Below are 21,467 nucleotides of genomic sequence, written 5' to 3'. Positions count from 1 at the left end.
CCAAACCCTCCCCTGACTCGGACGACGCTCGGCCAATTGTGTGTCGCCTCATAGGTCTCACCGAACGCGGCCAGGACTCTTAAAGAATTTAATTTAAATGTAAAAAAAATACAATTATCATAGAAAGAATGGGAGAAAATATGGAAAAATAAATCATGAAATGCTAATTATATAATCATCTGCCAGAGAGTAGCCCCAATAAGCCCGATCCCCAAGTAATACATTTGGGCCAGATAACTCTCACCAGAATTGGCCCGAGCCCCAAGTAATATATACATTTGTGCCAGATAACTCCCACCAGAATCGGCCCATGCCCCAAGTAATACATTTGGGCCAGATAACTCACACAGGAATCGGACCGAGCTCAATCCCCACATCCTAGCCATAAGTAATACTGCAGAAGGCAGCCCAGACTCGGGCCACATGACGTTGGCCAAGTCTGACTCTCAGCAGAGTTCCCCTGACTCTCAGCAGAGTTCCCCTGACTCTCAGCAGAGTTCCCCTGACTCTCAGCAGAGTTCCCCTGACTCTCAGCAGAGTTCCCCTGACTCTCAGCAGAGTTCCCCTGACTCTCAGCAGAGTTCCCCTGACTCTCAGCAGGGTTCCCCTGACTCTCAGCAGAGTTCCCCTGACTCTCAGCAGAGTTCCCCTGACTCTCAGCAGAGTTCCCCTGACTCTCAGCAGAGTTCCCCTGACTCTCAGCAGGGTTCCCCTGACTCTCAGCAGAGTTCCCCTGACTCTCAGCAGGTTCCCTGACTCTCAGCAGAGTTCCCCTGACTCTCAGCAGAGTTCCCCTGACTCTCAGCAGAGTTCCCCTGACTCTCAGCAGGGTTCCCCTGACTCTCAGCAGAGTTCCCCTGACTCTCAGCAGAGTTCCCTGACTCTCAGCAGAGTTCCCTGACTCTCAGCAGGGTTCCCCTGACTCTCAGCAGAGTTCCCCAGGGTTCCCTGACTCTCAGCAGAGTTCCCCTGACTCTCAGCAGAGTTCCCTGACTCTCAGCAGAGTTCCCCTGACTCTCAGCAGAGTTCCCCTGACTCTCAGCAGGGTTCCCCTGACTCTCAGCAGGGTTCCCCTGACTCTCAGCAGAGTTCCCTGACTCTCAGCAGAGTTCCCTGACTCTCAGCAGAGTTCCCCTGACTCTCAGCAGAGTTCCCTGACTCTCAGCAGAGTTCCCTGACTCTCAGCAGAGTTCCCCTGACTCTCAGCAGGGTTCCCCTGACTCTCAGCAGAGTTCCCCTGACTCTCAGCAGAGTTCCCCTGACTCTCAGCAGAGTTCCCCTGACTCTCAGCAGGGTTCCCCTGACTCTCAGCAGAGTTCCCCTGACTCTCAGCAGAGTTCCCCTGACTCTCAGCAGAGTTCCCCTGACTCTCAGCAGAGTTCCCCTGACTCTCAGCAGAGTTCCCCTGACTCTTAGCAGAGTTCCCCTGACTCTCAGCAGAGTTCCCCTGACTCTCAGCAGAGTTCCCCTGACTCTCAGCAGGGTTCCCCTGACTCTCAGCAGGGTTCCCCTGACTCTCAGCAGAGTTCCCCTGACTCTTAGCAGGAATCGGCCCAGGTCCACTGTGCTAGCTGGGACGTGTCCAGTAATATTTTTTTTGCGACATTGCCGTTGTTAAATAAACCTGGGTCAATGGAAATCTGCCTACTTACGAAAACATATAAGAGTCTATTTTTAAGTGATGAGCATGAGACACAATATGACACACATTCATGACAGAGAGATAACAACCATTCATGCTGCTCATGGCTGTTACTGCTATGATAAGGTGCCAGGGCAAGACAGTCATAGGGACAGTCATAAGGACAGTCATAGGGACAGTCACAGGGACAGTCGTAGGGACAGTCATAGGGACAGTCATAGGGACAGTCACAGGGACAGTCACAGGGACAGTCATAGGGACAGTCACAGGGACAGTCACAGGGACAGTCATAGGGACAGTCATAGGGACAGTCATAGGGACAGTCATATGGACAGTCATATGGACAGTCATATGGACAGTCATAGGGACAGTCATAGGGACAGTCACAGGGACAGTTATAGGGACAGTCACAGGGACAGTTGTAGGGACAGTCACAAGGACAGTCACAGGGGAAGTCATATGGACAATCACAGGAACAATCACAGGGACAGTCATATGGACAGTCATAGGGACAGTCGTAGGGACAGTCATAGGGACAGTCACAGGGACAGTCATAGGGACAGTCACAGGGACAGTCATAGGGACAGTCATATGGACAGTCATATGGACAGTCATATGGACAGTCATAGGGACAGTCACAGGGACAGTCACAGGGACGGTCATAGGGACAGTCGTAGGGACAGTCACAGGGACAGTCATAGGGACAGTCATATGGACAGTCATATGGACAGTCATATGGACAGTCATAGGGACAGTCACAGGGACAGTCACAGGGACAGTCACAGGGACGGTCATAGGGACAGTCTTAGGGACAGTCATATGGACAGTCATAGGGACAGTCATAGGGACAGTTGTAGGGACAGTCACAGGGACAGTCTTAGGGACAGTCATAGGGACAGTCACAGGGACAGTTGTAGGGACAGTCACAGGGACAGTCACAGGGACAGTCATAGGGACAGTCACAGGGACAGTCGTAGGGACAGTCACAGGGACAGTCACAGGGACAGTCACAGGGACAGTCATAGGGACAGTCATAGGGACAGTCATAGGGACGGTCATAGGGACAGTTGTAGGGACAGTCACAGGGACAGTCACAGGGACAGTCACAGGGACAGTCATAGGGACAGTCATAGGGACGGTCATAGGGACAGTCTTAGGGACAGTCACAGGGACAGTCACAGGGACAGTCGTAGGGACTGTCATAGGGACAGTCACAGGGACAGTCATAGGGACAGTCACAGGGACAGTCACAGGGACAGTCATAGGGACAGTCACAGGGACAGTCATAGGGACAGTCATAGGGACAGTCGTAGGGACAGTCATAGGAACAGTCATAGGGACAGTTGTAGGGACGGTCATAGGGACAGTCTTAGGGACGGTCATAGGGACAGTCACAGGGACAGTCATAGGGACAGTCATAGGGACAGTCACAGGGACAGTCGTAGGGACAGTCATAGGGACAGTCATAGGGACAGTCACAGGGACAGTCACAGGGACAGTCATATGGACAGTCATAGGGACAGTCACAGGGACAGTCATAGGGACAGTCACAGGGACAGTCATAGGGACAGTCACAGGGACAGTCACAGGGACAGTCATAGGGACAGTCATAGGGACAGTCATAGGGACAGTCATATGGACAGTCATAGGGACAGTCATAGGGACAGTCACAGGGACAGTCACAGGGACAGTTGTAGGGACAGTCACAGGGACAGTCAGTCATATGGACAATCACAGGAACAATCACAGGGACAGTCATATGGACAGTCATAGGGACAGTCGTAGGGACAGTCATAGGGACAGTCACAGGGACAGTCATAGGGACAGTCATAGGGACAGTCATAGGGACAGTCATATGGACAGTCATATGGACAGTCACAGGGACAGTCACAGGGACAGTCACAGGGACAGTCATAGGGACAGTCATAGGGACAGTCATAGGGACAGTCACAGGGACAGTCATAGGGACAGTCATATGGACAGTCATATGGACAGTCATATGGACAGTCATAGGGACAGTCACAGGGACAGTCACAGGGACAGTCACAGGGACAGTCATAGGGACAGTCTTAGGGACAGTCATATGGACAGTCATAGGGACAGTCATAGGGACAGTTGTAGGGACAGTCACAGGGACAGTCACAGGGACAGTCTTAGGGACAGTCATAGGGACAGTCACAGGGACAGTTGTAGGGACAGTCACAGGGACAGTCACAGGGACAGTCACAGGGACAGTCGTAGGGACAGTCACAGGGACAGTCACAGGGACAGTCATAGGGACAGTCATAGGGACAGTCATAGGGACATAGGGTCATAGGGACAGTCACAGGGACAGTCACAGGGACAGTCACAGGGACAGTCATAGGGACAGTCATAGGGACAGTCATAGGGACAGTCACAGGGACAGTCACAGGGACAGTCGTAGGGACTGTCATAGGGACAGTCACAGGGACAGTCATAGGGACAGTCACAGGGACAGTCACAGGGACAGTCATAGGGACAGTCACAGGGACAGTCATAGGGACAGTCATAGGGACAGTCGTAGGGACAGTCATAGGAACAGTCATAGGGACAGTTGTAGGGACGGTCATAGGGACAGTCTTAGGGACGGTCATAGGGACAGTCACAGGGACAGTCATAGGGACAGTCACAGGGACACTCACAGGTACAGTCGTAGGGACAGTCATAGGGACGGTCATAGGGACAGTCACAGGGACAGTCATAGGGACAGTCACAGGGACAGTTGTAGGGACAGTCACAGGGACATTTGTAGGGACAGTCACAGGGACAGTCACAGGGACAGTCGTAGGGACAGTCACAGGGACAGTCACAGGGACAGTCGTAGGGACAGTCTCAGGGACAGTCACAGGGACAGTCGTAGGGACAGTCACAGGGACAGTCGTAGGGACAGTCACAGGGACAGTCACAGGGACAGTCGTCGTAGGGACAGTCTCAGGGACAGTCACAGGGACAGTCACAGGGACAGTCATAGGGACAGTCACAGGGACAGTTGTAGGGACAGTCACAGGGACATTTGTAGGGACAGTCACAGGGACAGTCACAGGGACAGTCGTAGGGACAGTCACAGGGACAGTCACAGGGACAGTCACAGGGACAGTCATAGGGACTGTTGTAGGGACAGTCACAGGGACAGTCATCGGTGAACATGAAAATAGGCCTATAAGACTTCAACGTGTCTGAATTGGACTGTTTTATATATACTGTAGTAGTAGTACATAATGCCAGAGATTGCATTCTCGTCATAGAATCCTCACGTCATTAATGGTAACCTGTAGAGCTACACCCTCAATAACATCTGCTAAATACGTGTATGTGACCAATAAAAATGTGATTTGATATGTATAACCCCTATGTTAATTAAACGACCCCAGGAAAATAATATGTCTTTGAATTTAGTGACACAACATTCTCGTACGATGCTATTTCCACACCAGCGCATTCTTTCCTGCTAGCGGCTTGTCTTGTTTGCTGTTCCACAGCAGCCAGATGCAACTGAGAGAACAGACACACACACCTGTTGATTTGTCCGTGGCGCGTCGGCGGACACGCTCTCTACAACACCTGTTGATTGCATTGCATTATTCTAAAGATTAACTGTGGGAGTTTGTGAACAGGACGCCTATTCCTACAAATTACAATAGTATTGTAGCGACCCTTATTATGCTAAACAAAAAAAATGTACACTTACTCTTGCAGCCCTGGATGAGTAGGGGTCCTCAAAGAGTGCCCATATCTTTGGTTGACAAACTTCGCAGCATCCCCTCGATCTTTCCGGGCAGTCCTCAATGCCGAACCGTCTGGGTAGTTCATCGTCCGTGTCATCTGGGTCCGGTGGTTCGAATATGTCCAGTGCCTCCTCTGCGTCCCGATGCTGCCGGTATGTCATCCAGCAACACGGCTCCACGTCGGTCTCATCTATCCCCCAAAACGCCAACTCCTCTTCAAAAAGAGGCCCGCAGACATCGGCGGGGCAATGAAGCTTGCCAGTTCTATAATAGTTCAACACATAAGCGAATATGCCAGGGTGCCTGTCGAAAAATAACTCGTTTGTAGTTGGCGATATGTGTCCTACGGGGAGGGATTCCTTGTTTGTGTTTGTCTCTGGCGGGTCGACTAACCAGGCCAGGCGTGTCCCCGGTAGGGTCCTAAGTGTGCTCTTGTAAGTTTCGTGTCTTGTGCCACCAACATTGATAACAATTTTCTCCGAGTCCTCCCCCCTGGTCATCTCTTCCTTCAGACATGTCTTGGACGGAGGTTTGTTACCTGACTTTCGTCCTCGGTAAGACGAAACACACACCGAGCTGATCATAGATTTAGATGAATAGATGGTTGGTTATTCCGTTGGTTTGTGTTTATCCTTTATTCTATACCCCTGAAGCAACGACGCGGTGACGGTTCAGAGTTCGTTCTCGTGTCAGTCCTTGTGATACGACTCATTTCTCCAACTCTTCGCCCCGTCGACAGTTGGTTCTCTACTTCAACAAGTCCAATGCGAGCGGCAGACAGAGTGGCCTTGAATAAAAAACACCTGCGATAAATACCTCCCCTAAATAATGTTCGCAATCTCAAAATATCTATATAAAACTTGGGATTGGCGGGTTTTTGTTCACAGAATATTTGTGTATTAATATAAATTATGTATAGCCTTATAGCCTTTATATCTATAAATAAGCTAATGTTGTAGCTTCAATAATTCAACAGTTCAGTCAAGGATACCTACTTCGCGACCTTAAACGAGAGTTTCAAATGATGGAATATTGGGAGATTTTTTTTTTCTACATCGAATCTATAAATTGTGCAAATTTGGAGAGCTGCTATTTCTATGTGAATGTTGTCAAGTGATTGGAGCCGCTTAAAAACAATAACCCAAGGTCCTCCCCTTAGTCACGATATCCATCTGAGCCCCCCCCCCTCAAAAAAAAAGAAATCGAACAAGTTTCTTTAACATTGAAAGTTGACCCCGATGATCCAAATGGATAAACGCGCTTGGAATATTCCATCAATTTGCGACGATGTCGTCCTCGATGGAGAGAGGCGCGTGAGATGTGTGAGGTTGTTTTTCAGGAAGGTTCAGGATCTTTTGCTTCTCCAACCAGAAGTATCCTCCCTCCTCCTCCTCCTCCTCCCTCAGCCTCACCATAGTCAGTCAGAGACGACACAACCAACACATCCTGCAGGCTGCCTGGGGCGTGCAACAGCCCCAATAAATTAACCCTTTTTGCGCTGAAGAGTCATTTGAAGGATATATTATTCGATGGCACTCCCTTTAATTTAATTTAATGTTTAATAAAATATCCCCATCAGTAGATTCATGCAGGCCTGTGTCAGCAACTTTTTGGGTGCGCTGTGCAATGTAGGCTGAGGACACATCAGGGGTACGTACACCTCATTATATATCGAGAGAGACTCAATTAGGATAGCTAAACAATTAATTCACACACACACACACACACACACACACACACACACACACACACACACACACACACACACAAACACCTCTATAAAAATGAAATTATATCAGTTGAAAGATGGGCAGCTTTCTTTGCTGTAATACAGCAGGTGTATTTCAAACTACATTACATTACATTTAAGTCATTTAGCAGACGCTCTTATCCAGAGCGACTTACAAATTGGTGCATACACCTTATGACATCCAGTGGAACAGCCACTTTACAATAGTGCATCTAAATCTTTTTAGGGGGGGAAGGATTACTTACCCTATCCTAGGTATTCCTTGAAGATGTGGGGTTTCAGGTGTCTCCGGAAGGTGGTGATTGACTCCGCTGTCCTACACATCATTGTCTATATAAATTCCTCACTCATGTGTTGCTACCAAGGTGCCGATCAGCACTTATACAAGTCCTTTGAGATATGGTCAAGAAGTAACAGTCGTTATTACCCATGGATCACCTCTTCATAACAACGTCATTTGAAATCATTAGAAAATCGGAGCATCGTGATTGTATTTTCTATATTATCAACAATTATTTTTCTTCTATCTTATTAAAAAGTGATGTTGTGCAAGAGGAGCTTTCACTTCTCCTTCTCGTAACACATGTGCTCTTGCAATCAGGAGGGAACGTGATGCGATGCCTGTACTTCTCTCTTGAATGTTTCTCTTCCTCGCACTGATGCTCTTTGACTAAGATACGTCTCCTTCATTTGAGGAGGTGGATTTGACATAAATGCATTACCACCAAGTTATCCTTGTATCTACTTAACTGCTGAATGAAGAAGAAAAACAACAATTGCATGGGGATAGAATAAGCATTAACGCTACCCGTTGTGTCCTAATGCCATGACCACTTTGGAAATAAGTGTGTACACTGAACAAAAATATATATTTTTTTTCATGTGAAGTGTGAGACCCAGGGTAGCCTAGTGGTTATAGCGTTGGACTAGTAACCGGAAGGTTGCAAGTTCAAACCCCCGAGCTGACAAGGTTACAAATCTATCGTTCTGCCCCTGAACAGGCAATTAACCCACCTGTTCCCAGGCCGTCATTGAAAATAAGACTTTGTTCTTAACTGACTTGCCTGGGTAACTAAAATAAATGTTAAATGAGCTGAAATAAAACAGCCCAAAATTGTTCTATGCCAAAAAGCCAAACCAAAAGCTTATTTCTCTCAAATGTTGTGCACATATTTGTTCACTTCTCCTTTGCCAAGATAATCCATCTACCTGGCAGGTGTGGCATATCAATAAGCTGATTAAAAAGCATGATCATTACACAAGTGCACCTTGTGCCGGGGACAATAAAAAGACCACTCTAAAATGTGTAGTTTTGTAACACAACACAATGCCACATATGTCTCAAGTTTTTGAGGGAGCGTGCAATTGGCATGATGACTGTTCACCACAGCTGTTGACAGACAGAATATGCATTGCTCTAGCATAAGCCACCTCCAACATAGTTTTTGAGATTTTGTCAGTATGTCCAACTGGCATCACAATCACAGACCAAGTGTAACCACGCCAGTCCAGGACCTCCCCCATCTGGCTTCTTCACCGTCTGCAACCAGCCGACTGGACAACTGTGGAAACTGTGGGTTTGCACAACCGAAGAATTTCTGCACAAATGATCAGAAACCGTCTCAGGGAAGCTCGTCTGCGTGCTCGTTGTCCTCACCTGACTGCAGTTCTGCTTCATAACGGACTTCAGGCGGCAGGGTAGCCTAGTGGTTAGAGCATTAGACTAGTAACCAAAATGTTCCAAGTTCAAATCCCCGAGCTGACAAGGTACACATCTGTTGTTCTGCCCCTAAACAGGCAGTTAACCCACTGTTCCAAGGCCATAATTGAAAATAAGAATTTGTTCTTAACTCACTTGCCTAGTTAAATAAATGTTTTTTAAAAATAAATAAAAAATGCTCACCTTCAATGGCAACTGGAGAAGTGTGCTCTTCACGGATGAATCCCAGTTTCAACTGTACCGGGCAGATGGCAGACTGAGTGTATGGCGCCGTGTGGGCGAGCGGTTTGCTGATGTCAACGTTGTGAACAAAGTGCCCCATGGTGGCGGTGGGGTTATGTATGATATGCCCATAGCTACGGACAACAAATAAAATGGCATTTTATTCCATGGCAATTTGAATGCACAAGGATACGGGATCCTGAGGCCCGTTGTCGTTTCACAATTACTGGAAGCTGAAAATGTCCCAGTGCTTCCATGGCCTCCATGCTGCCACCCGTTTAGAATGTTTAAGATGCTCTGGATCGACGTGTACGACAGCGTGTTCCAGTTCCTGCCAATATTCAGCAACTTCACACAGCCATTGAAGAGGAGTGAGACAACATTCCACAGGCCACCAATCAACAGCCTGATCAACTCTATGAGAAGGAGATGTGTCACGCAGCATGAGGCTAATGGTCACACCAGATACTGACTCGTTTTCTGATCCACGCCCTTTTTTTTAAGGTATCTGTGACCAACATACCATCTGTATTCCCAGTCATGTGAAATCCATAGATTAGGGCCTCATGAATTCATTTAAATTGACTGATTTTCCTCATATGAACTGCAACTCAGTGAAAATCTTTGAAATTGTTGCATGTTGTGTTTATATTTTTGTTCAGCTTCGTAATATTTTCATGTCATCCCCCATCTTGTGATGCGTTTCATTTTCAGACCCAGAGTCAAATTTCATTTAATTCTGCTCACATAGGCTGCTTAGTGTTTACACTTGTAGAGAGTATTCTGATGAGCATATTAGCATATTCATATTCATTTACACAAGACAAGTCGGCTTCAAAAGGTGAACAGGTTCAAAATAACCTATTTTGAAATAATGAGTTTCTTTGCTTGCCTAACTCTGCCATCTAGTGTACATATTGATGCATAACCAATCATTTAAACTGTTATGGGTTTAATTGAATACATAATTGAATGAAACCCTATTCCCTACATAGTCCACTACCCTATGGGCACTGGTCAAAAGTAGTGCACTATATGGGGAATAGGGTTCCATAGGGCTCTGGTCTAAAGTAGTGCACTATGTAGGGAAGAGGGTTCCATAGGGCTCTGGTCTAAAGTAGTGCACTATGTAGAGAAAAGGGTTCCATAGGGCTCTGGTCTAAAGTAGTGCACAATGTAGGGAAGAGGGATCTATAGGGCTCTGGTCTAAAGTAGTGCACTATATAGGGAATAGGGTGCCATTGGGACGTATTTATGTTCACTTGAGTATAGAGTGAATAATCCATCAAAACATACATAATCAAGTTTGGTTTGAATATCAATGTCAATCACTCAGTACATTGTTTATAAACACAATTCTTACTTGAATATAAACTTGAGTATAGTATTTGTATTTTTTTTAAACATTTGAATGGTAATATAATTACAAAGGATTTATAAAAAGAAAAAAAAAACATTTATCTGAACTGTGGTTGTATTGTGAGAGAGTGTATGTGAGAATAATGATACAAAAACAACTGGGCATGGCATTTCACTTAGTGGTCAAATAAATAACAAATATTGCACTCATAATTTTGATGCACGTAAATCACCATTTAATGAATTTCTGCAAACAGTTTAGGATTTAAAATGACACAAAAAATAAAGTGCACTTGTAGTGACAGCAAATCTATGTACATATATAGTGCTATGAAAGTTGAGCTAGCTGACAAACAGTACCTATATTAGAAGCACCATTAGCTTATGAGGCCTCTTTAGTGATTGATCCATTGATCGGCAATTGATTTACTGATTGATTATTTAGTCCACCTCTTCAATGGTAGGGCCCTGAGAGCTAGCACCGCCCCCAGCCTGGCTGCCACAACTCCCCATTGGACTAGCCCCTCCCGCCCCCTGGTAGAGCTTGGATACGATTGGGTTACACACTCTCTCCAGCTCCTTCCGTTGGTATTCGAACTCCTCTTTCTCAGCCATCTGGTTGTTCTCCAACCAGGAGATCGTTTGGTTGCACTTCTCAACAACCTTCTTCTTGTCATCCTCGTTGATCTTCCCTGCCAGGTTTGGATCTTCTACACTACTCTTCATGTTGAACGTGTAGGACTCCAAGCCGTTCTTGGCTGCTATCTTCTCCCTCTGGGCATCGTCCTCAGCTTTGTATTTGTCTGCGTCCTGCACCATCCTCTCTATGTCTTCTTTACTGAGTCGCCCCTTGTCGTTGGTGATGGTGATCTTGTTCTCCTTGCCTGTACTTTTATCCACCGCCGACACGTTCAGGATGCCGTTAGCGTCGATGTCAAAGGTCACCTCAACCTGTGGAATTCCTCTCGGGGAGGGAGGGATACCCGTGAGCTCAAACTTTCCCAGCAGATTATTGTCCTTGGTCATGGCTCTCTCTCCCTCGTACACCTGGATGAGCACACCTGGCTGGTTGTCAGCATAGGTGGAGAAGATCTGGGTCTGCTTGGTGGGGATGGTGGTGTTACGTTTGATCAGGGCGGTCATGACCCCTCCAGCCGTCTCGATGCCCAGGGACAGAGGAGCCACGTCAAGGAGGAGAAGGTCCTGGACATTCTTAGAGGTGTCGCCCATCAAGATGGCCGCTTGGACAGCAGCGCCATATGCCACCGCTTCATCTGGGTTGATGCTCTTGTTGAGTTCCCTTCCATTAAAGAAGTCCTGCAGGAGCTTCTGAATCTTAGGGATTCGAGTGGAGCCACCGACCAGGACTATCTCGTGGACCTGAGCCTTGTCCATCTTAGCGTCTTTCAGGGCCTTCTCGACCGGGTCCAGGGTTCCCCTGAAGAGCTCAGAGTTCAGTTCTTCAAACCGAGCCCTTGTGATGGAGGTGTAGAAGTCCATGCCTTCGAAGAGGGAGTCGATCTCGATGCTGGCCTGGGAACTGGAGGAGAGAGTTCTCTTGGCCCTCTCACAGGCTGTCCTCAGCCTTCTCACTGCCCTCTTGTTCTGGCTGATGTCCTTCTTGTTCTTCCTCTTGAACTCCTCCAAAAAGTGGTTGACCAGGCGGTTGTCAAAATCCTCCCCTCCCAGGTGAGTGTCCCCAGCTGTGGCCTTCACCTCGAATATCCCGTCCTCGATGGTCAGGATGGAGACGTCAAAGGTGCCTCCGCCGAGATCAAAGATGAGAACATTGCGCTCCCCTCTCTTGCCTTTGTCCAGGCCATAGGCGATAGCCGCCGCCGTGGGCTCATTGATGATCCTCAGGACGTTCAGTCCAGAGATCACCCCAGCGTCTTTAGTAGCCTGCCTCTGGGAGTCGTTGAAGTAGGCTGGGACTGTGATGACTGCATTGGACACCTTCTGGCCCAGGTAGGCCTCAGCAATCTCCTTCATCTTGACGAGGACCATTGAGGAGATCTCTTCGGGGTAGAAGGCCTTGGTCTCTCCCTTGTACTCCACCTGGACTCTGGGCTTTCCACCGTCGCTGATCACCTAGAAGAGTGAGAACAACAAGGTCATGAAGTCTATTGATATACTTAAGCTTTTCACGTCTTTTAGTGTATGTACTCTGTATGTATGTATGTATGTATGTATGTATGTATGTATGTATGTATGTATGTATGTATGTATGTATGTATGTATGTATGTATGTATGTATGTATGTATGTATGTATATGTACACTGTACGTGTTTTTGTGTTTATTTGTTTGTGATTTTTCTGTTGTAGAATAATGAGCACTTGGTAGTTATACATTTGAGCTTGTATTTTTCAAAACGAAAAAATATATATTTTAAATCACCTTGAAGGGCCACAGCTTCATGTCTGACTTAACAATCTGGTCGTCGAACTTCCTGCCAATCAGGCGTTTGGCGTCGAACACAGTGTTAGTGGGGTTCATGGCCACCTGCAGTGAAATAATTTAAACATACATTTATTTTTTTGAAAACAAAATACATTAATCTACAAGATTAGACAGACAGACTTTCCAAAGTGGGACCTACCTGGTTCTTTGCTGCGTCTCCAATGAGTCTCTCTGTGTCGGTGAAGGCCACGTAGCTGGGGGTTGTTCTGTTTCCCTGGTCGTTGGCGATGATCTCCACCTTGCCGTGCTGGAACACCCCCACACAGGAGTAGGTGGTGCCCAGGTCAATGCCGATGGAAACTCCCTTTGCTGAAGACATCTTGGTTAATGTTGTTGTTGTTGTTTACGAGTTCCTGCATGAGTAAGATTAAGAACGACATTTTATTATCATGATTTAATATTTTCTGTATTTTATGAAAGGTCTTACTGTTATTATTATTATGACATTTACACTTTATGATATGATTCGGGTCATTTACACTCAACTGAGATGTCTAGAGGTGTAATTTTTTTATGGTTTTGGTAATATCATGTTTTTTTCTCTCCCTGTTTATAGTCAGAAGAACCAATAATCAATCCATTTAAGGTAACTGTATAGGCCTGTATGGTCTACGAACTGTCCGTCAGCGTCAACATTATAACTTACAACGGTAGACAGCTTTGGTTCTTCTCTTCGATATATTGAAGGACCTCGTTTTGAGTCCTGAGTGGTTTCCGGCCCCCCTGCTCGGGTCTTTGCTCTTGAGTCGTGTGGTTATTCCAAAAAGATATACCTCAACTGAGAGAGATCCATGGCTTATATACATAAAAACAGATTTCTAGAATGATCACACTTCTTCTGTGACACGTAAATCTCTAGAATATTCACAGGCTTTCCCAGCTGCAGTAACTAATATTATTTACTGCAGCCGTTGCGACGCTCTGGGAAAGCCGGTGAATATTCTAGAGTTGGAGGCAACCCGACACCACACCAGTAGAGCTGAACACGGGGCGGAGAGCTAACATTCTGGACCGTTTTAAAAAGGCAATAGGCAACAGGTTCGGGAAAGTGCGCGAAAGAGCATTTTATGAACATGAAAAGTCGTTTTAGACGTGGACCTCACTAGAAAAATGAAAAGGTAAGAATGTAACATTGTAAATGGGTGCTTCTCTCTGACACACACAATGGCAAAGCCCCACCGGTTTATAGCCCCACATGTTTTAGCTAAAATAAAATATATTTACACTACCGGTCAAAAGTCGTGTTGTATGGTGGCTTTGCTGGCATGCATCCCACTTTTCTTTTTTGCCCAACAAGATTTACACGCTAATCTTGCCAATACACACACACACACACACACACACACACACACACACACACAAATAAATTCTACAAACAAATTATAAACGTATATTTCTGTTTATTAATTATAGGATGAGCTTATTGCTGCTATATCATACATCCAGTTACAACAATCACAAGTATAAATCATTTAGATGATCAACATAAGCAAGTGAAAGCAAGAATCACCACAAGGCATGTCTGTCAACATACGACTTTAAAATCAACAGAACCATTTAGCGACAGCAGAACAGTTTCTATGAGAGACTTTACAAATCAACAGAACCATTTAGCGACAGCAGAACAGTTTCTATGAGAGACTTTACAAATCAACTTGGACAAACTGTGCTTTTAAATCTATAAAATAGAGAATAATTTCAAACATGACAAATAGCCACGAATGAAACGTAACATTGAGATGAACTGATAGCAAGTGGCTGTGAAGATACATCGACTCTCAGCTTAATGACACGTTGCTTCTTCAATGCTTCACCAGACATTAAAACAGCCCAGTTCGGATCACAAACACAATTCTGGCTCATGGAATGTACTTAATTTAAAATGTCAGTATGTGTGTGTGTACACAGTAACAGTGACATAATGAACATTGTGATTGTGACTAAATTGATACCTCAAAAGATTAAAGCATAGCCAGGCAGACTAAAATTATATGACTTAACATTTTTAATGGTTACTTCTCTTGGCCCAAAGTCCCAAATGACACCCTATTCCCTATGTAGTGCACTACTACCCATAGGCTCTGGTCAAAAGTAGTGCACTACAAATTAAATAGGGTGCCATTTGGAACATGTACTTGGTCCCTGCTTTTTGATACGCATGGTTAGATTCATGCACCTGACAGACAAGTTAGATATAATCAATATTATTACGCGTGACAATGTTAATAATAACATTTACATTCAGCAAAAGCAAAATGATTATTATTCTTCCCTTTTGTGGTAACTTATCAAATAAAATAGAGATATTTATATTCACTTATTCCATATGTTGTTGCTTGCAGGTCACCGCGTTGTCCATTTCCATTAATACCTTGGAGACATAGACAGTAGGTATGATTTCATTAAAACACAATCATGTGACTACAGTTTGATTGAATTTTGTCGACATAATATCAGTGTAATACAGGACCGTGCCATATCATTTTTTTGTGTGTTGCTGTTCCATGAACTTACTTTCCCTTTTCCAGAACTAGTTAGTACCACTCACTAACCCACATCTAAAACTCAAACCCCAGATCATCCTTCTGGACTGTTTTCCCCAACACCCATCACCACACTCACTCAAATACAGACAACCTCATCAGAGTCATCACCGTGGCAACCGGTAATATTACCTCAAAATATTTGATGACAGAATACTTGTTTTGTTTTTTATTTTCTTGCTGACTTGGTTTTTGACATTTTGCATTTAGAATTTCTTATTGCACTTTTAGATTTATTTGTATTCCTTAGTTTGTAGCCCAGGCTAATTGTTTAGCTTGACATTTGATAGTGGTCCTCACTCCAACCCTATCGCAGAGTTGATCCCCAGTCTAGTCATACCAAAGACTCTCAAAATGGGACCTGATGGCTCTCGAGGCCCTTCGACCAGATGTCCTGTAACAGGAGATATGGACAGTTCTGGTTCGGACAAGGCTCACTTAAATGTTCCAATAGGGAGACAATCAGATCGAGAAAAGACAAGTCTCAGTACCTGTAGTAGTTGGGTTTGAAGGGTCCATTCTTGTTCAGGCCCATGTATTTGGCCTGCTCGTCAGACAGCTCTGTCAGGTGGGCGTCAAAGTTGGGCATGTGCAAGTTGGCCACGTACTCATCTGGATGGAAGACACAGGTGGATTGTGAAGAGGAACGCCTCTTTTGTAGTTCACTACTTACAACCCACACATACTTGTTAGTGAAATGGAGCGTCGTGGTAAAAACAGAACACTAGGTGGCGACGTCGAGCCACATTACAACAAACTGCCCATTGAAACCTGTGTGTACACATTTATCACATGAATTCATGAAAAGGTTCACCAATAAGGATCAGTCAGAGACTACTTGTATGTATGCAGATCAATGGTCTGCTCCTCAAATGGCACCCGATTCCCTACATAGTGCACTAACTTTGACCAGAGCCCTATGGAACCCTATTCCCTACATAGTGCACTAACTTTGACCAGAGCCCTATGGAACCCTATTCCCTACATAGTGCACTAACTTTGACCAGAGCCCTATGGAACCCTATTCCCTACATAGTGCACTAACTTTGACCAGAGCCCTATGGAACCCTATTCCCTACATTGTGCACTAACTTTGACCAGAGCCCTATGGAACCCTATTCCCTACATAGTGCACTAACTTTGACCAGAGCCCTATGGAACCCTATTCCCTACATAGTGCACTAACTTTGACCAGAGCCCTATGGCCTGGTCCAAAGTAATGCACTATAAAAGGGAATATAAGGTGCCATTACAGACAGGCCCAGGTCTTACCCATCTTCTTAGGCAGCAGATAGACGTCCTGTTTGTAGCGTCCCTCTGGAGCATTGAACAGCTCAATCAGAGCCAGGGCCTGCGGAGAGACACAGACCACCACAGAGTCTCAACGCTGCCAACATCCTATTCTCACAAAGCTCAGCTAACAGCAGAACAACAGGAGAGCAGGAGATATCCTAACTCAAGTCTTGTCTTCAGCAAACCTCGAAAGCAACAAGTATGACTAGTAAAAAAAAACACCTCAGCATTTTCACATTCAATTTAGGGGTGCTTAGATATTATTGGTACAGACTATTGTCTAAGTTTATACGACGAGCATAAAAAAAAATACATAAAAAAAAACGAAATTAATATTTTTAGGAATAGAAAATAAATGTTTTTTTCTGTGTGTTTTTGACACAACTGTCATCTAAACAAACGAGATGCCTCACCTGAGTAGTAGCTGTGATGGACAGAACAAACGTGGGGACTGTGGAACAGCTCAGATTCAACAGACGACCCTATAGGGAAACACAGAGTACACACACATTACACAAACCAACTGGTCAGTCATGTAGCCATTCACAGGGAAACTGACAATGCACTTTGAAATCGAAACAGAGATTAGAAGAGATATCTGTGTGTTATGCTCTTCTAAGTCCAGCTATGAAAGAAGATCCCAGAGTACACTCTGATACTACACCACAGAGTGCACCCTGACACTACACCTCAGAGTACACCCCAGAGTGCACCCTGATACTACACCCCATAGTACACCTTGATACTACACCCCATAGTACACCCTGATACTACACCTCAGAGAACACCCTGATACTACACCACAGAGTACACCCTGATACTACAGAGCATTGGTTAACACTGGGCACAGAGCATTGGTTAACACTGGGCACAGAGCATTGGTTAACACTGGGCACAGAGCTTTGGTTAACACTGGGAACAGAGCATTGGTTAACACTAACGTCCATGAACTAAAGCGCATTCCATCTCAGTATCCTGAAAAACAAACTAAAGCGCATTCCATCTCAGTATCCTGAAAAACAAACTAAAGCTCATTCCATCTTAGTATCCTGCAAAACAAACTAGAGCTCATTCCATCTTAGTATCCTGAAATACAAACTAGAGCTCATTCCATATTAGTATCCTGAAATACAAACCAGAGCTCATTCCATCTTAGTATCCTGAAAAACAAACTAGAGCTCATTCCATCTTAGTATCCTGAAATACAAACTAGAGCTCATTCCATCTTAGTATCCTGAAATACAAACCAGAGCTCATTCCATCTTAGTATCCTGAAATACAAACCAGAGCTCATTCCATATTAGTATCCTGAAATACAAACTAGAGCTCATTCCATCTTAGTATCCTGAAAAACAAACTAGAGCTCATTCCATCTTAGTATCCTGAAATACAAACTAGAGCTCATTCCATATTAGTATCCTGAAATACAAACCAGAGCTCATTCCATCTTAGTATCCTGAAATACAAACTAGAGCTCATTCCATATTAGTATCCTGAAATACAAACCAGAGCTCATTCCATCTTAGTATCCTGAAATACAAACCAGAGCTCATTCCATCTTAGTATCCTGAAAAACAAACCAGAGCTCATTCCATCTTAGTATCTTGAAATACAAACCAGAGCTCATTCCATCTTAGTATCCTGAAATACAAACCAGAGCTCATTCCATCTCAGTATCCTGAAATACAAACCAGAGCTCATTCCATCTTAGTATCCTGAAAACAAACCAGAGCTCATTCCATCTTAGTATCCTGAAAACAAACCAGAGCTCATTCCATATTAGTATCCTGAAATACAAACTAGAGCTCATTCCATCTTAGTATCCTGAAAAACAAACTAGAGCTCATTCCATCTTAGTATCCTGAAATACAAACTAGAGCTCATTCCATATTAGTATCCTGAAATACAAACCAGAGCTCATTCCATCTTAGTATCCTGAAAAACAAACCAGAGCTCATTCTATCTTAGTATCCTGAAATACAAACTAGAGCTCATTCCATCTCAGTATCCTGAAATACAAACTAGAGCTCATTCCATCTCAGTATCCTGAAATACAAACTAGAGCTCATTCCATCTTAGTATCCTGAAATACAAACTAGAGCTCATTCCATCTCAGTATCCTGAAATACACACTAGAGCTCATTCCATCTCAGTATCCTGAAATACAAACTAGAGCTCATTCCATCTCAGTATCCTGAAATACAAACTAGAGCTCATTCCATCTCAGTATCCTGAAATACAAACTAGAGCTCATTCCATCTTAGTATCCTGAAATACAAACTAGAGCTCATTCCATCTCAGTATCCTGAAATACAAACTAGAGCTCATTCCATCTCAGTATCCTGAAAAACAAACCAGAGCTCATTCCATCTTAGTATCCTGAAATACAAACTAGAGCTCATTCCATCTCAGTATCCTGAAAAACAAACTAAAGCTCATGGGAGCCAGGTCCAGCCAATCGGAATGAGTTTTTCCCCACAAAAGGCATTATTACAGATAGAAATAGTCCTTGGCCAACAGACCCAGGTACTGTAACTCGGCCAACAGGACCAGGTACCTCGGCCAACAGGACCAGGTACCTCGGCCAACAGGACCAGGTACCTCGGCCAACAGACCCAGGTACCTCGGCCAACAGGACCAGGTACCTCGGCCAACAGGACCAGGTACTGTACCTCGGCCAACAGGACCAGGTACTGTACCTCGGCCAACAGACCCAGGTACTGTACCTCGGCCAACAGACCCAGGTACTGTACCTCGGCCAACAGGACCAGGTACTGTACCTCGGCCAACAGACCCAGGTACCTCGGCCAACAGACCCAGGTACCTCGGCCAACAGACCCAGGTACTGTACCTCGGCCAACCAGGTACCTCGGCCAACAGACCCAGGTACCTCGGCCAACAGACCCAGGTACCTCGGCCAACAGACCCAGGTACCTCGGCCAACAGACCCAGGTACTGTACCTCGGCCAACAGACCCAGGTACTGTACCTCGGCCAACAGGACCAGGTACTGTACCTCGGCCAACAGACCCAGGTACCTCGGCCAACAGACCCAGGTACCTCGGCCAACTGACCCAGGTACCTCGGCCAACAGACCCAGGTACTGTACCTCGGCCAACAGACCCAGGTACTGTACCTCGGCCAACAGACCCAGGTACTGTACCTCGGCCAACAGGACCAGGTACTGTACCTCGGCCAACAGGACCAGGTACTGTACCTCGGCCAACATGACGAGGTACTGTACCTCGGCCAACATGACCAGGTACTGTACCTCGGCCAGCAGGACCAGGTACTGTACCTCGGCCAGCAGGACCAGGTACTGTACCTCGGCCAGCATGACCAGGTACTGTACCTCGGCCAACATGACCAGGTACTGTACCTCGGCCAGCAGGACCAGGTACTGTACCTCGGCCAGCAGGACCAGGTAATGTACCTCGGCCAACAGGACCAGGTACTGTACCTCGGCCAGCAGGACCAGGTACTGTACCTCGGCCAGCATGACCAGGTACTGTACCTCTGCCAGCATGACCAGGTACTGTACCTCGGCCAGCAGGACCAGGTACTGTACCTCGGCCAGCAGGACCAGGTACTGTACCTCGGCCAACAGGACCAGGTACTGTACCTCGGCCAGCAGGACCAGGTACTGTACCTCGGCCAGCAGGACCAGGTACTGTACCTCGGCCAGCATGACCAGGTACTGTACCTCGGCCAACATGACCAGGTACTGTACCTCGGCCAGCAGGACCAGGTACTGTACCTCGGCCAGCAGGACCAGGTAATGTACCTCGGCCAGCAGGGCCAGGTACTGTACCTCGGCCAGCAGGACCAGGTACTGTACCTCGGCCAACATGACCAGGTACTGTACCTCGGCCAACATGACCAGGTACTGTACCTCGGCCAACATGACCAGGTACTGTGTGTGTGTGTGTGTGTGTGTGTGTGTGTGTGTGTGTGTGTGTGTGTGTGTGTGTGTGTGTGTGTGTGTGTGTGTGTGTGTGTGTGTGTGTGTGTCCAGTACCTCAGCCAGCAGAATGACCCTCTTGCCGTCGGGCCAGATCACATGGTCCACCTGGGAACGCACCCTTTCCCAGGTGAGCTCCGGGCTCCGCAGGCTGGCCTTGATGGGAGAGAGACCAGACACAGTGGTTAGTGACAGAGCAGCAGACCACCCACACCAACCCACCCAACCAAAAGTAACTCACCACATCAATCTCAGTATTGGAATGTCCCATGTTGCAGACTATACATCCGTTCTTAATCCGATCCAGCTGGTCTCTGGTCACCACGTTCTTATTGCCTGAGTGACATCAAGACACCAACGTAGTCAGAACACTCCTTGCTCATCTGAGCTCTGATTGAAATGTACATTGGTAGGTAAGTCATCGGTAGTACAGAGAGAGGGAAAGGGACAGAGAGAGACAGAGAGACAGAGAGGGACAGAGAGAGGCAGAGAGAGAGGCAGAGAGAGAGAGAGGCAGAGAGAGAGAGATAGAGAGAGAGATAGAGACAGAGAGACAGACAGAGAGGCAGAGAGAGAGGCAGAGAGAGAGAGATAGAGAGAGAGGCAGAGAGAGAGATAGAGAGAGAGGCAGAGAGAGAGGCAGAGAGAATAATGACTGCAATCTGTTATGACGTGAGTCACCAACTGGTTTGATAAAGACACTGCGTGGTTTAAACAGGTGACGTCTGGTGGGATAAAGCTGAGTCATAAACATGGACATCTGCTGGGGC

The 21,467-nt window shown here is 46.0% G+C and overlaps 3 protein-coding genes across 4 annotated transcripts in view; all 3 read right to left on the bottom strand.

Moving 5' to 3' along the window:
* Positions 1 to 6,719, bottom strand: part of kcnc4 (potassium voltage-gated channel, Shaw-related subfamily, member 4) — a 99,179-nt gene extending 92,460 nt beyond the window's left edge. Inside the window, exon 1 of the mRNA XM_052481458.1 lies at positions 5,352 to 6,719. Within this exon, the coding sequence (XP_052337418.1) occupies positions 5,352 to 5,972 (621 nt within the window). The 5' untranslated portion in view covers positions 5,973 to 6,719. The remainder of the gene's footprint in view (positions 1 to 5,351) is intronic.
* Positions 6,720 to 10,656: 3,937 nt separating this feature from the next.
* On the bottom strand, positions 10,657 to 13,819 carry hspa1b (heat shock protein family A (Hsp70) member 1B). Its single transcript, XM_035767926.1, has 4 exons — positions 13,548 to 13,819; positions 13,041 to 13,254; positions 12,839 to 12,943; positions 10,657 to 12,530 (listed from the first exon to the last, which is right to left on the bottom strand). Exons 2-4 carry the CDS (start codon positions 13,218 to 13,220, stop codon positions 10,881 to 10,883), a joined length of 1,935 nt encoding a protein of 644 aa, XP_035623819.1. The 5' UTR covers positions 13,221 to 13,254; positions 13,548 to 13,819; the 3' UTR covers positions 10,657 to 10,880.
* Positions 13,820 to 14,281: 462 nt separating this feature from the next.
* Positions 14,282 to 21,467, bottom strand: part of LOC118380973 (S-adenosylhomocysteine hydrolase-like protein 1) — a 65,807-nt gene continuing 58,621 nt past the window's right edge. The window contains exons 11-16 of one of the 2 annotated variants that reach the window (XM_052481456.1): positions 20,939 to 21,033; positions 20,755 to 20,853; positions 17,151 to 17,219; positions 16,717 to 16,795; positions 15,936 to 16,056; positions 14,282 to 15,272 (exon numbers count right to left, since the gene is read on the bottom strand). In XM_052481456.1, the coding sequence (XP_052337416.1) occupies positions 15,266 to 15,272; positions 15,936 to 16,056; positions 16,717 to 16,795; positions 17,151 to 17,219; positions 20,755 to 20,853; positions 20,939 to 21,033 (470 nt within the window). In that variant the 3' untranslated portion in view covers positions 14,282 to 15,265. Of the gene's footprint in view, positions 15,273 to 15,928; positions 16,057 to 16,716; positions 16,796 to 17,150; positions 17,220 to 20,754; positions 20,854 to 20,938; positions 21,034 to 21,467 lie in introns of those variants that run through there. The other variant, XM_052481457.1, reaches the window with a different exon arrangement.

Source organism: Oncorhynchus keta, chromosome 27, assembly GCF_023373465.1.
Source record: "Oncorhynchus keta strain PuntledgeMale-10-30-2019 chromosome 27, Oket_V2, whole genome shotgun sequence".
NCBI lineage: Eukaryota > Metazoa > Chordata > Actinopteri > Salmoniformes > Salmonidae > Oncorhynchus > Oncorhynchus keta.
The sequence above is the reverse complement of the archived record's forward strand: the minus strand, read 5'-3'. Positions and strand labels throughout refer to the sequence as shown.